This window comes from Cervus elaphus, chromosome X, assembly GCF_910594005.1.
Source record: "Cervus elaphus chromosome X, mCerEla1.1, whole genome shotgun sequence".
In the NCBI taxonomy this organism is placed as follows: Eukaryota; Metazoa; Chordata; class Mammalia; order Artiodactyla; family Cervidae; genus Cervus; species Cervus elaphus.
Genome location: NC_057848.1, coordinates 25,214,075 through 25,229,827, shown reverse-complemented (window position 1 = coordinate 25,229,827; position 15,753 = coordinate 25,214,075). Strand labels below are relative to the sequence as shown.

General features: G+C 37.9%; 1 protein-coding gene and 1 pseudogene across 4 annotated transcripts in view; one reads left to right on the top strand and one right to left on the bottom strand.

The window, feature by feature from the left end:
• The first annotated feature begins 282 nt into the window (after positions 1-282).
• On the top strand, positions 283-461 carry LOC122690898 (annotated as a pseudogene).
• Positions 462-5,946: 5,485 nt separating this feature from the next.
• The window catches only part of TMLHE (trimethyllysine hydroxylase, epsilon), a 62,230-nt gene continuing 52,423 nt past the window's right edge, over positions 5,947-15,753 (bottom strand). For 2 of the 4 annotated variants that reach the window (XM_043896400.1, XM_043896401.1), the window contains exons 5-7: positions 11,756-11,992; positions 8,737-8,875; positions 5,947-7,943 (exon numbers count right to left, since the gene is read on the bottom strand). In XM_043896400.1, the coding sequence (XP_043752335.1) occupies positions 7,812-7,943; positions 8,737-8,875; positions 11,756-11,992 (508 nt within the window). In that variant the 3' untranslated portion in view covers positions 5,947-7,811. The remainder of the gene's footprint in view (positions 7,944-8,736; positions 8,876-11,755; positions 11,993-15,753) is intronic. The other 2 variants (XM_043896398.1, XM_043896399.1) reach the window with 1 other exon arrangement.

Genomic DNA, 15,753 nt, shown 5'->3' with positions numbered 1-15,753 from the left:
ATAATCTCAGATATGCAGATGACACCACCCTTATGGCAGAAAATGAAGAAGAACTAAAGAGTCTCTTGATGAAAGTGAAAGAGGACAGTGAAAAAGTTGGCTGAAAGCTCAACATTCAGAAAACTAAGATCATGGCATCTGGTCCCATCACTTCATGGCAAATAGATGGGGAAACAGTGGCTGACTTTATTTTTATGGGCTCCAAAATCACTGCAGATGGTGATTGCATCCATGAAATTAAAAGACAATTACTCCTTGGAAGGAAAGTTATGACCAACCTAGACAGCATATTAAAAAGCAGAGACATCAAGTGTAGTATCTGTTCTAATCAGTTTAATATCTGATACGTCCTCTATCCGAGGACAATATATTAAATGGATTTTTGGAATTAGGAGTTGGAATAGGAGCTTGCTCCGTCCACTCCAAAAAAAAAAAAAAAAAAAGCAGAGACATTACTTTGTCAACATAGGTCCGTCTAGTCAAGGCTATGGTTTTTCCAGTGGTCATGTATGGATGTGAGAGTTGAACTATAAAGAAAGCTGAGTGCTGAAAAATTGATGCTTTTGAACTGTGATGTTGGAGAAGACTCTTGAGAGTCCTGTGGACTGCAAGGAGATCCAACCAGTCCATCCTAAAGGAGATAAGTTCTGGGTGTTCACTGGAAGGACTCATGTTGAAGCTGAAACTCCAATACTTTGGACACCTGATGCGAAGAGATGACTCATTGGAAAAGACCCTGATGCTGGGAAAGATTGAGGGCAGGAGAAGAAGGGGATTACGGAGGATGAGATGGTTGGATGGCATCACCGACTCAATGGACATGGGTTTGGGTGGACTCCAGGAGTTGGTGATAGGCAGGGAGACCTGGCGTGCTGCGGTTCATGGGGTTGCAAAGAGTTGGACATGACTGAGCGACTGAGCTGAACTGAATGGCTAAATATGTTGAGCATCTTTTCTCGTGCTTCTTGGACATTTGCACATCTGCTTTGGAGGAATGCCTATTCAAGTCCTTTGCTTATTTAATTAGGTTGCTTGTCTTTTTGTTGTTAACTGGTTACGGTTCTTTATGCATTCTGGAAAGTACACCCTTATCAGATATAGGATTTGCAAATGTTTCTCCCATCGTGTGGATTGTCTTTTCAATTTCTTTTATTTCTAAGTCAGACAGAAAGGAGAAATATATGACATCCCTTATAGGTGGGATCTAAAAAGAAATGACACAAACAAACTTACAAACAGAAAGAGACTCACAGACTTAGAAAATGAACTTATGGTTGCCGAGGAGAAGGGATAGTCAGGGACTTTGGGAAGGTCATGTACACATTGCTATATTTAAAATGGATAACCAACAAGGACCAACGGTATAGCACAGGGAACTCTGCTCAGTGTCATGTGGCAGCCTGGATAAGAGGGGAGTTTGGGGGAGAATGGATACATGTATATGTTTGGCTGAGTTCCTTTATTGTTCACCTGAAACTACCACACAATTGTTACTCGGTTATACCCCAATACAAAGTAAAAAGTTTAAACTTTGGGTAAAAAAATGTTAAAAACAGATTTTTCTATTTTTCATACCCTCTCCTGATTTCCCCTCTTTCCCCCCAGTTTATTCTATATCTACATTGTCAGTATATAGAGATATTACATATTACACACTATCTACTTAATAACCAAAATTTAGCCTTGGTTCTTAATCATAATTTTTTCTTTCTTTATTTTTAATTGGAGGAGAATTGCTTTACAATGTTGTGCTGGCTTCTGCCATACCTCAACATGAATTAGCCATAGGTATACATATGTCCCCTCCTTCTTGATCCTCTGACTGTCCGTCCCACTTCCCACCCCATCTCACCCCTCTAGGTTGTACAGAGCACCAGATTTGAGCTCCCTTTGTCATACAGTAAATTTCCACTGGCTATCTGTTTTACATGTGGTAATGTATATGTTTCTATGCTACTATCTCAATTCATCCCACCCTCCCCTTCCCCCACTGTGTACACAAGTCTGTTCTCTATGTCCACATCTCCATTTGTTGTTGTTCAGTCGCTCAGTGGTGTCCCACTCTTTGCGACCCCATGAACTGCAGCACAACAGGTTTCCCTGTCCTTCACCATCTCCTGGAGTTTGCTCCAACTCATGTCCCTTGAGTCAGTGATGCCATCCAACCATCTCATCCTCTGTTATCCCCTTCTTCTCCTGCCTTCAATCTTTCCCAGCATCAGGGTCTTTTCCAATGAGTCAGCTCTTTGTATCAGGTGGCCAAAGTACTGGAGCTTCAGCTTCAGCATCAGTGCTTCCACTGAATATTCAGGGTTTATTTTCTTTAGGATGGACTGGTTGGATCTCTTTGTAGTCCAAGGGACTCTCAAGAGTCTTCTCCAACACCACAGTTCAAAGGCATCAGTTCTTCAGCACTCAGTCTTTTTTACTGTCCAGGATGTGAGACTACTGGAAAAATCATAGTTTTGACTACACAGACCTTTGTAGGCAAAGTAATGCCTCTGCTTTTTAATATGCTGTCTAGGTTTGTCATAGCTTTTCTTCCAAGGAGCAAGAGTCTTTTAATTTCATGGCTGCACCATGGAAATACAGCAGTCACAATCTGCATTGATTTTGGAGCCCAAGAAAATAAAGCCTTTCACTGTTTCCATTGTTTCCCCATCTATTTGCCGTGAAGTGATGGGACTGGCTGCCATGATCTTAGTTTTTTGAATGAAAAAATGAAGATCCTCTGTCCCCGCAGCAGGTCACTGCTGACTCATGCTTCTTCTGGAGACTCTCAGACACTCAAAGGCAGGTCTGGCTCAGGCTCTTTTGAGGGTCACTGCTCCTTTCCCTTAGTCCTGGTGCATCTTTATTGCTTCCCTGCAAATAAGCTCATCAGTACCATCTTTCTATATTCCATACACATGCATTAATATACAATATTTAGTTTTCTCTTTCTGATTTACTTCACTGTGTAACAGTCTGTAGGTTCATCCATCTCATTAGGACTGACTCAAATGTGTTCTTTTTAATGGCTGAGTAATATTCCAATGTATATATGTACAACTTCTTTATCCATTCATCTGTTAATAGACATCTAGTTTGCTTCCATGTCCTAGTTATTGTAAATAGTGCTGCAACTCACATTGGGGTACATGAATCTCTTTCTATTATGATTCTCAATTTCTAGATAGACTTATTTGATGCACAAAAGTTTTTGATTTGGATAGTGTCCAATTTATTTTTTCTTTTGTGCTTGTGTTTTTTGCTGTCATATTTTAGTAACCATTGCCTAATTCAAAGTCATGGAGATTTACACGTTTTATTACAAACATTTTATAGTTTCAGCTCTTTACATTTCGGTCTGTGATCCATTTAGTGTTGATTTTTTTTTTTACATGATGTGAAATTAGGGGTCCAAATTAATTCTTTTGTTTATGGATATCCTCTCATCTCACCAGCATTTTTTGAGGAGTTTAGTCATTCCTCTACTGAATGATCTTGGCACCCTCATTGAAAACCAACTATTTACAGACACATGGATTTATTTTTGATTTGAAATCCTGAAACATTGGCCTATATGACTGCCATTTTGCCAGCACCACACTTTTTAGAATTGCTATAGTCTTGTTAGAAGTTCTTAAATTAGGAAATGTGTGTTCTCCAGTTTTGTTCTTTCTCAAGATTGTTTTGGCTATCTTCCTTCCTTGCATTTACATATGAATTTTAGGACCAGCTTTTCAGTTTTTACAAATAAGCCAGGTTAGACTCTAACAGGCATAGCACTGAATCTGTATATTGCCTGTGGGATTATAGCCATCTTAACAATATTATGTGTTCAATCCACTTACATGGGATGGGTTTACATTTCCTTGGGGCCTCTTTCATTTTTTTCAGCAACATTTTGCAGTTCTTAGAGTACAAGTCTTGCACATTTTCTGTTAAATTTATTTCTCAGTATTTTATTACTTTTGACAATACTGTAAAATGGATTACTTTCCTAAACTAATTTTTAGTTGTTCATTGCTAGTATATATAGAGAAGCATAATTGATTATTGCACATTGGCCTTGGATTCTGCAACTTTGCTGAGCTCATTGCATATATGAATAGGTTGTTGTGGGTTTTTGGTGGATTCTTTATTGTTTTATATATGCAAAAAGCATGTCATCTACAAATAGAGATAGTTTTCCTCATTCCTTTCTAGTCTGGATCCCTTTATTTTTCCTGCCTAATTGCCCTGACTAGAGCTTTGAATACAATATTGAATAGAAGTGACAATAACATCGCTTCTCAGCCTTTTGGCTAAGATCAAGTGTAGAAGTGACAATAACAGACATCCTCGTCTTGTTCCTGATGCTAGAGGGAAGCCATCTACTCTTTTACCATTAAGTATGATGCTATCTGTGAGTTTTCCATTAGGTGCTCTCTATCAGGTTGAGGAAATTCCCTTCTATTCCTATTTTGTTGAATTCATTTTTATGAAATAGATGTTGGATTTTGTTGAATTCATTTTTATGCAACAGGTGTTGGATTTTGTCAAATGCCCCCCCCCCATCTATGAGATGATCATGAGCACCTTCTCCACATTCTATAAATATGGTGTATTACATTAATTGATTTCCATGTGTTGAACCAACATTATATTCATGGAATAAATCTCACTTGATCACCATGTATGTGCTGCGCTGTGTTTAGTCACACAGTTGTGCCAAACTTTGTGCAACCCCATGGACTGTAGCCTGTCCAGCTCATAGGTCCATGGGGTTTCTCCAGGCAAGAATACTGGAGTGGGTTGCCATACCCTCCTCCAGGGTATCTTCCCAACCCAATGATCGAACCCAGGTCTCCCGCATTGCAGGTGGATTCTTTACTGTCTGAGCCACTAATTCTGATTCTTTTCTTTCACCACCTGAGAAGTGTCATGCCAGTTCCTTCTGACCTCAGTGGTTTCTGATGTGAAATCCATGTAAATCAGTTTTCCCCACACATGAAAGATATTGTTTCTCTCTTGCTGCTTTCAAGACTTTTTTTCTAGGCCTTTAGTTTTCAGAAGTTTGACGGTGGTGTATCTTGATGTGGATTTCTTTGGGCTTATTCTATTTAGGATTCACTCAACTTCTTCAATCTGTACATTTATGTCTTTTGCCACACAGAAAATTTTCAGCCATTATTTCTTTGAATACTTTCCAGTCCCACCTTCTTTCTCCTGTCCTCTAGCACACCAATGAGAAAAATCTCAGCCCTTTTGTTATATGCCCACAGGTCCCCAAGGCTCTGTTTATTTTTCCCCCTACTCATTTGGGTCCCAGCCACATGTTGTAACCAGCCCTGTATGGTTCATGGTCTTAATGTAGTTCTGTTTTCAAAGACTTTGCAATGTTATTCAGTTTGGATTCTTTCCCATTATAGTTTATTGCAAGATATTGAATATAGTTCCCTGTGCAGTTAGTAAGCTCATATATGATAGTATGTATCTATTAATCTCATACTTCTCATTCTCCTCCCTTTCCCCTTTGGTAACCATAATTTTGTTTTCTATGTACGTATGTTTCTGTTTTGTAAATAAGTTCTTTTTTTTTTTTTTTTAAGATTTCTCATATAAGTGATATCATATACTTGTTCTGGAGAACAGAAAAAATGGAGTCTTTGCCAGCAGAGCAAAGTAGATACTCTACACTATTACCATAATGATTTAGGCTAGATGTCTTGTGAGTGGGGGACAGATTGTAACAGATGTGGAGGATTTTATAATTATAGTAAAGGGCTTCCCAGGTGGCACAGTGGTAAAGAATCTACCTGCCAGTGCAGGATACATAAGATATGTGAGTTTGTTCACTGGGTCGGGAAGATTCCCTGGAGGAGAGCATGGCAACTCACTCCAGTATTCTTGCCTGGAGAACCCCATGGACAGAGGAGCCTGGTGGGCTACAGTCCATGGGGTTGCAAAGAGTCAGACCACTTAGTGACTAAACAACAACAAATACTCTTTAATACATTAATTTAATCATCAGTCCTTTGACCTAAGAGGAAAACACTTTCTATGGAAGACCCCTAAGGATTCCTATGCAGTACAATTAAAATGCAGAAATATTTGAGAACATAGTTTGGTGCCCTGGATGGGTCAATAAAATAATGCATAAATTGTTAAATGTGAACTAAGAACTTTCTGTAAACATCAGATTAGTCTCTATTCCCTGTCAGAGAATACTGACTTTGATTTGTGACTCCTATCCTCACTAATAATGCTTTTTTCCTCTTACATAAATCCTAGCCTGGATTGTCTTACATCATTCTATAGCAGTCAATGTGGTTATACTTCATTTTCAATGAAAGCCAACAGAAAATAAATCTCAAACCTATCCTTCTGTCTCTCTCCCCCTCCCCCCTTCTCTCCACATATAAGGGAAAATCATTAAAAATAAAAGAAACCAATTATACCTAACCCAGTCAAATCTTGGCAGTTGACATGTAGAATATTTTAAGACAGAAAAAGAGAGCAGCAGAAATGGAGGAAAACATTGCATCATAAATTCCTTCAAAAATTAAAATGCAAGTTTGGATAGTAATCTCCACTTTCTGTGTTTTGTGTGCATGTGGGCATGCACATGCATGTGTGTATGTGTGTGCATGTGTGAATTATGATATGGAACCTCAGAAATCTCTAAAAACCTTTGTGTAATTATCCCTCACAGAATTACCAAACGGATGGGTTTTACTCCTCGAGAGATGATTTAGAAGAGATAATTCTTCTCACAAGATAAAATACTATGTATTCAGTTCCCACCTTATCACTGAGCTTGTGCTATGAAGCAATTCCTACAATATCTGTAGTTCTAGGAGACCACAGAAAAAAAATTTAAGCTTTCAGTTAAACCAAGGGGTCCCTAACTAGGTGAGGAACCAGGCCACACAGCAGCAGGTGAGCAGTGGGTGAGTGAGCAAAACTTCCTAAGTATTTACAACCTTTCCTCATTGTTGCACTTGAATTGTCTCGAAACCACACCCCCCTACTCCTGCCACCCTGGCCCAGTTCGTGGAAAAATTGTCTTCCACGAAACCAGTCCCTGGTGCCAAAAAGCTTGGGGAATGCTGCTCTAGGCCACTGGTTCTCAAAGTGTAGTCCAAAGACACCTGGAGTAGTCCCTGAGATTCTTTTAGTGGGTCTGTGTATTATTAATAAAAATATTTTAAATAACAATATTAAGATGATATTGCCTTTTCCATTTAATTATCTAATGAACGTACAGAAGACTTTTCCAGAGGCTATATGACATGTGATGAAGTCATCTCTCTGATGGATGTATGCTGTTTTGTTCTTAAATTTTAAACATTTCTAAGTCTTCATATCTAATATAATTAGTAGCAATAGATATAACCCACATCTAAGCACTTTTTGGTGTCCTCAGTAGTGTTCAAGTGTTTGGATGTCTTAAGACCAAAAAATGTTGCAAATTTCAGCTCTAGCTAGACTGCATTATTCCTATAATTCTCTTCTTTCTGATAGATCCTGTTGAAACAAATTTTTACCTAGTGACTATTATTCTTTCTCATCAATGTGATGATTATATTTCTGTAGAAGATTGACCAAAATTACATCAAAAGATCTAAAAACCAAATGAGTCCACGTTGTAACTTAGGGAAGAGAGATACCATATGAGATGGTCTCTCTAAGGTTTTCCTTACTAGAAAAAGGGGAGGCTTTTGTTTCATGTGATGATGTGAGGAGACAATTTGAAGTTGGTATTGGCACAATATTATTCTGCTGATATGAAATGAAATTCTGATAGGGTGTCAGGCATGTTCATAATCTCAATGCCATCAATTTTAAGCCTGAAGGCCCAAGAGACGAGCAGTGTTTAATACATCATCCCTTGTTAAATAGCAGCCACAGAGTTGGCGGTAGCCTGTGAAGGATTCCCTGCCATGTAGGACACGCCAGTTGTCTATAAATAGGACCTGTGAACAGGAAAAAAAAAAGAGAGAGGAAAAATACTCAGAACAAGTGCAGACCACAGGAATCATAAATCAGAAGAGATCATTTAAAATAAAAATTTTAGGTTGTTCTCTGATTACATTTAATGAGATTTTTTTTTAAAATTTTGAGATTAAGTAAACATTTGACTCCAGTAATCTTGCCTAGAAAATTCCATGGAGGAGCCTGTTGGGCTACAGTCAATGGAGTCACAGAGTCAGACACGACTGAGTGACTTCACTTTCTTTCTATCTTTAAACATGTGACAACTAGGATGTGCATAGCTCTGTATCAGGCTAAATGGAAATAACAAAGGCAACAGTAGATAACAGGCCCTGTATCTGAGGAGGTTATATTTCTTGAGTAATTATTCTTTCATCAAAGCAAACCAGATCATTGGTTTCTTTTGTTCTTTTCTTTTAATTCTCTCTCTCTCTCTCTCTCAAAGAGTTAAACTGTTTCACTGTCTTACACTAAGCTAGAGATGTTCTTTATCCAGAGGAAATATGAAGAGCCAAAAAAAAAAAAAGGAATCATGAAGTCAGATGGACCCTTAGGGACTATCAAGTTCAACTCACTCATGTTACAAATAGAACCATTGATGGGTAGATACTCGGGGGAGCCTGCTTCTGGGTCATTCAGTAAGTGAGTGGTAGGACCAGGGCCAATACCCAGGACTCCCTTCTTTTTTTTTTCCTTTGTAACATTTTGACTCATATATTCAATAAATCCTTACTCTTCACTGCTTACGTGATGTCTATTGAGCTTGGCACCCACCTTGCCAGGCTTGAGTTTGACCCAAAACTCATTCTCAGGCCTCCTCAACTCTCTGGTTAGAGTCCGGTGTGCTGTATACCAACGATGGACAACATCATAAGGTACAGTATTTATGACAGCCCGGTCATAGTTGTTGTACCTAAGGTGAAATTGTGAGAAAGAAAGATTTCCCCCAAAACATATTAAAACATCTGTTGCTGATGGGGCAATTTTATATAAGGCTTTCCCTATATTCATTACTTGTCCATTGATGATGTGGCAATAATAAGCTAATGTTCTCTCAAGACTATAAGATTTTAAAGAAGAGTTCCACTGCCTGTTGACCATATTTATTTTTTCCTTTGAAAACTCTGAGGGTAGGGGATAGAAGAAAGTTCTAGCTGGTTTCCACCATCTTAGAATATTATGTTTTGTTTGTTTTTATATATTTTTTGGCCACACCACATGGCATGTCTTTCACCTCACCCAAGGATAACTGTTATACCATCATGACTTCTGTCACCACAGATTAGTTTTGCTTATTTATAAAACTTTATATAAATGGAATACTATAGTATGTACTTTTTTGTGTCTGGCTTCTTTCATTTAATGTTATATTTAGAAGATTTATCATTATTGTACCGCATGTCAATAGTTCATTCATCCTTCATGTTGAATAGAATTTTATTGTGGGACTATACCACAATGTATTCATCCATTCAAGGTTTCCCTTGTGGCTCAACTGGTAAAGAATCTCCCGGCAGTGTGGAAGACCTGGGTTTGCTCCCCGGGTTGGGAAGATCCTCTGGAGAAGGGAACGGCTGCCCACTCCAGTATTCTGGCCTGGAGAATTCCATGGACTGTATAGTCCATGGGGTCACAAAGAGTCGGACATGACTGAGGGACTTTTGGACATGACTGAGGGACTTTCACCCATTTATCCATTCTATTGATAGACATGTAAGTAATTTCCAGTTTGTAACTATTACAAATAGTGCTGGAGGTTCTGGTCTATAATAGAAACAAATCTACAGTTACACAGAGAACAATTCCCTATGAAAGAAATCTGGAAACTGAGTGACTCCTACATATTGGTGAATGAGAAATAAAAAAATATCAAAATGGATAGGAAAGGCTGAGACAACTCAAATAATAAAAAGACAATCCAGTGAAAAAGTGGGCAAAATATCTAACTAGTTACTTAGCAAAAGGAGATATATGAATGGCCAATATGCACGTGGAAATAAGCTCAACATCATCAGTCACCAAAAAATACACATTAGAACACCAAGGAGATATCCAGTATAATGGCTACAATTAATGACTGAAAACACCAAGTATTAGCAAGGATGTGGAGAAGCTACAACTTTCATACATTGTTGACAACTGTAAAATGGAACACATGCTTTAGTAAAAGTTGCTAATGAAACTAAAAAGTCACGTACTCTATGATCCAGCAGTTCCACTCTTAGGTATTTATCTGTGTGAAATGAAAACACATATCTACAAAGATAGTTTTACATGAACATTGATGGCAGCTTTATTCAAAATAATCCCAAACAGGAAACAGCCCAGGTGTTTATTCATAAAAGAATGGATTTGTTCCAGGATGCGAATTTCTAGAACAGGCAAAACAAATCTATGGTGGTAAAAAATAAAAACAGATGTTTCCTCTCAGTGTGTGTGTAGGGTTGGGCTGACAAGGGGTATAAAGGTACTTTCTGTAGTGATGGTAATAGTCTATATCTTGATAGACATTTGGGTTACATAGGTGTATGCAGTTTTAAAAACTCAGCAAGTGTATATTCAATATTTATACCAACATTGTGTGTATATACATTGTATGTATATTTTATATCAAAATTAAACATCTGTAAACAAATATTGAATTTTAGACTTAAGGTTATAAATGTTGAAGTACATTGGGAGACATATATCTTCAATGTTTTGTGCAATGTATCAAAAATAAGATTAATTTAAAAACAGAAGGATTATAATGATTCATGTCAATGTATGGCAAAAATCACTACAATATTGTAAAGTAATTAGCTTCCAACTAATAAAAATAAATGAAAAAAAATAAACAGAAGGATAGAAAGATAGATAGATTGGTAATAAAGCAAGTATGTGCTGCACTGTGCTTAGTCGCTCAGTAATGTCTGACTCTTTGCAACCCCATGGACTGTAGCCTGCCAGGTTCCTCTGTCCATGGGGATTCTCCAGGCAAGAATACTGGAGTGGGTAGCCTATCCCTCCTCCTGAACCAGGGTCTCCTGCATTGCAGGTAGATTCTTTACCAGCTGAGCTATTAAGGAAGCCCAAAGCAAGTATAGCAATATCTTAATGGTAGAATCTCGGCGGTAGGTATACAAGTTTTCCTTGTAAACGCTTTTAATTTTTTTGTATTTAAAAGTGTTCATAATGAAATGTTGGGGAAAATATTGAGCTCATTGTTCTAGGCAATTGAGACACAAGAGATGATGGAGGGAGAGTTTTCCAGTGGAGCTTATCCCAGGGAAGTGATTTAGGATTTATGTAGTTCCTACTACAATACAGGGGCAACAATTTATTTTTATCTTCACAATTGTGTGTGAAGGAGCAGGCTTGAAATGAGTGGAGATGACAAGTTCAGTTTTGCATATGATGTGCTTTATGAATGTACAAGATACTAGGTGGCAATATACACAGGTCAGGAGAAATGCATAAATCTGGACAAGAGTCAAATGTTGTGGTTATCATGCCTTTAGGCACCCTAGCTGTTTGATCACTGAGCACAATTTAATAACCGTTTTTGTTTTAAAAGTGTTTTCATTTTTAAATGCCATGTGAAAAATCTGCCCCTCCAATCTAGTGTTCCTTGGCTGTTGGCCTATTTATTATTCTATGGGAATTTTAATAAGAATAGAAATTGTACTAATAAAAAGCTATGGAATAGCAATATTAAAATGTGACAGATGTAGGATCATAGGAATTTTCATTACATTAGAAAACTAATATCTGGCAAATATATTACATTGAGGGATAGTTCTTTGGTACTCACCTGATCAAATAGAGCTCTTTATTCCATGGGTAGATATTTAAGACTGGTCCAACCCCAATCATGTGGTTTTGACATTCTCCAACATTTTCAATATATTCATGCTTCAATGGCACTTTACTGAGGAGTTCAAATTCCTCAGGTGCCTTTTGAAGTACCTGTTCTGCTGCATAGAATCCATCAACTAGCAGTGTTCTGCCACCTGTTCCTTCATGCTTAAGACAGTGAAACACTTGAATGCTAAAGAAGGGAAAAATTAAATTACTCTGTTCAGTGGAGAAAAGAGAATACATCAAACTTTTAGAAAAAAAATGATTACTGATTCTACTTGTGTCATTTTCTTTTCATTAAGAAATAAATCTCATTTCCTAATTGTCTTCCAGTTGTACTTTTTTGTGTACTCTGACATATTAATGCCACTAAGGGTTCCTTCTAAATATATTCAATATGTACTGAAACCTATCTGTGTCAGACTTGGGCAATATGGGCATGAATAAGATATAGTCTCTGTTTTAAAGAAGCCCATAGTCTATCTAGAAGAATGAACCAAGTAAGTACTGGTAAAATATGATAGGCACCATAATAAAGTTATATACAAGACAGTGGAGCCATAAAGAGAGGAAATTATTATAGTGCGGTGTTGTATAGATAAATTTTTGAGATGTGGATGAGAATAATTTTGCTTAGTTTTAAAGAACAAGCAAGGCTTGGGCTGGAATGAGATTGAGGTGAGAAGAGAGCATTTCAGGCAGGAAAAAGGTATGACCAAAAATATCAATGTAGAAGAGCAAGGTATATTCAAGGAAGAGAGTGAAAAGTTCCTGTTGGCATAGCACAGAGAATCACAGGATTTTAAACTAAGATGCAATTCATGTCAATGTATGGCAAAAACCACTACAATATTGTAAAGTAATTAGCCTCCAACTAATAAAAATAAAGGAAAAAAAATAAATAAAAATGCAAACAAAAGACAAAAAAAATAAACTAAGGTGCGAGATTAACTGGTGAGAAGCAAGATGACAAAAACATGAAAAACAATGTGGATAACTGAAACTGGAGAGAAAAATACTGAGAACTTGAGCTTATAGAAAAGAGGACACATCTAAGAAATAAATGATTAGATGTGGAGGATGAAGAATAGGCAAAAATCTAGAATGACTGTAGGTTCTTCCCCTGGGCAACTTGACAAGTAATAATGCCCATTTGCCAAGAGAATGAGGCAGATGCATAACTGGATGGTAATAAGGGGCTGTGAACGGTTGAGGAAGACGTTCAGTTTAGGGACATTTTGAAATAATTAAGTTACATGTGACTGAAAAATTAATAGGAAAAAGCAAATCAATTATTAATGGACTGGAAACCTAAAGTAATAATTTCAAATTAACAAGGGAAAAATAAAATCAATAGTAATTAAGGAAAAAAAGCAAAAATAAGGAAAAGTAAACAATGAAGTAAAATAAGTGATAAACATAAATAAAGGTAGGAGGAATAAAATCAAGGAGAAAGTAGGGTAAATACAATTAAAATGAGGAAGGTCAGTCCTGGCTATGTTAAACTTTCTGCAAAATTTCTAGGTTAGGATTATTTAGTAGCCAGTTGAAGATGTTTATCTTAGAAGAGAGGTAGATTTTGTAGCTGTCTGTGAAGTGAAGTGAAGTTGCTCAGTCGTGTCCAACTCTTTGCGACCCCATGGACTGTAGCCCACCAGGCTCCTCCATCCATGGGATTTTCCAGGCAAGAATACTGGAGTGAGTTGCCATTTCCTTCTCCAGGAGATCTTCCCGACCCAGGGATTGAACCCTGGTCTCCCGCATTGTAGGCAAATGCTTTACTGTCTGAGCCACCAGGGAAGTCCTGTGTGTAGCTGTCTGTAGGTGATGGCTAAAGCCAAGAGCATAGAAGTCATTTGGAGAGATAATTTCAAGCAAGAAAAGAAGGAGAAGGAGAAAATCTTGAGGAACAATAATATTTATGACACAGACAAAAGAAAATAAGCCAGCATAGGAGACTGAGGAAAACTAACTATAGATGTAGAAGGAAAACTAGAAAAGAAAGGCTATTCAAGAAGAGGTAGAGGTTAATGGCCCCAGGATTCAAATAAGATAAAGACTTTAAGGTACATACTGGTGATTGAAATAAGTTGCTTGCTGGTGACTTTGGAGAGAGTAATTTTAATTGAGACGTGGTTGGATAAACTAGCTGACTACAGGTTTGAAGAGTGAATAAGAAGTGAGAATGAAAAGATACTGAATGTAGATAATTATTTTAATAAGCCTAGCTGTGAGGGTGAGGAATAAGGTGGGGCTGTAAGCAGAGGAAGACAGAGTCAAAGAAGTGTACAAAAGTAGAGATTTAAGAACTGAGAAGTTGATAGGCATGAGAAATCCCCGAGGAGGTCGGAAAGAATGAAATCCTGAGCAAAGGTAACTTTAGAAAGCATAAGGCATAAAATGATGATGATGATGATGACAATGGCTAAAATGATAAGAACAATAACTAGCATTTATTGAACACTTCATACATTCCAGGAAGTATCCAAGTGCTTTAAATACATCATGTAACTTAATCCCTGTGTGTGTGCTAAGTTGCTTCAGTGGTGTCTGACTCTTTGCGACCCCATGGGCTGTAGCCTGCCAGGCTTCCCTATCTATGGGATTCTCCAGGCAAGAATACTGGAGTGGATTGCCATTCCTTCCTCTGGGGGATCTTCCCAACCCAGGGATCGAACCCATGGCTCTTACGTTTCCGGCATTGGCAGGTGAGTCCTTTATCACTAGGGCCACCTGGAAGCCCAACTTAATCCCTAAGCAATACTAATGGGCAGGTTTTATTACTAGTCCCATTCCACAGATGAAAAAACTAAGGCACCGAGAGGTTCTTTTCCAAGATCACAAAGCTAATGCATGTTCCAGCTGGGATATAAATCCAGGTCTGGTTGATGCCATAGCCTGAACTCAACCACTCTCACTGTACTGTTGATGTACTTGGCTCTCCCCATTGACTAGAAAGGGTTAAATTAAATGCACAGCCAACTGGGTATCTACAGTAGTGGTAAGAGAGAAAACAGCTAGTCAATATTTGAACCTCAACTCCTGTCCAACTGTTTCTAATCCCATTTCCTCATATTCTTCTTTCTGTATCCCAGATAATGAGAATGCAGAGCTGTGGGTGGTTTTGTATATCGATAACATCGAGCCAGACATCTAAAAGATGTTTTATTCTTCCTTTTATGAAGCAAACATTCTTAGGTTCCAATCCTCAAAGGAAATCGGAGTAACTACAATTAACTGGATATTATCATCCTCTCATATTGTCTTTATGAATTCACGAGTGCACATGTGCTAAGTCACTTCAGTCATGTCTGACTCTGTGCAACACCATGGACTGTAGCCCACCAGGCTCCTCTGTCCATGGGGTTCTCCAGGCAAGAATGCTGGAGTGGGTTTCCATGCTCTCCCCCAGGGCATCTTCCCAACCCAGGGATTGAACTCGCCTCTCTTATGTCTCCTACACTGGTAGGTGCATTCTTTACCACTAGTGCCACCTGGAAAGCCCTTATGAATTCATACTTACACACGTTTTACTAATATATTTGTGCCTCGGGTTCATTATCTATATGTAGAAGATCAACAAACAACAGAAACAGCAGCAACAAAATAGCCATAGAGGTACCTCTAATAAGTGGCAAATGGTAGGAAAGTTAATTATGGTATCTATCATATCAAGTAATTACCATTTCTTTTCTGTGGTGAGAAAGATCTAGTCTCTGTTAGCTACTAGTGGTGATCATGTCACAGTACATAACTGTATCAAATCAACACATTGTACAACTCATATTTACATAATGTTATACATCAATTATATATCAATAAAGCTGGAAAAAAAGATGGCGTATATTATCTTTGGCTCAATAGCTACTGAGTCCACACAAGAAGGTTATTTTTCGACATAGAAGAAATAAAAAAGAGTCAACATATAATGAATAATGCAACAAATGAGAT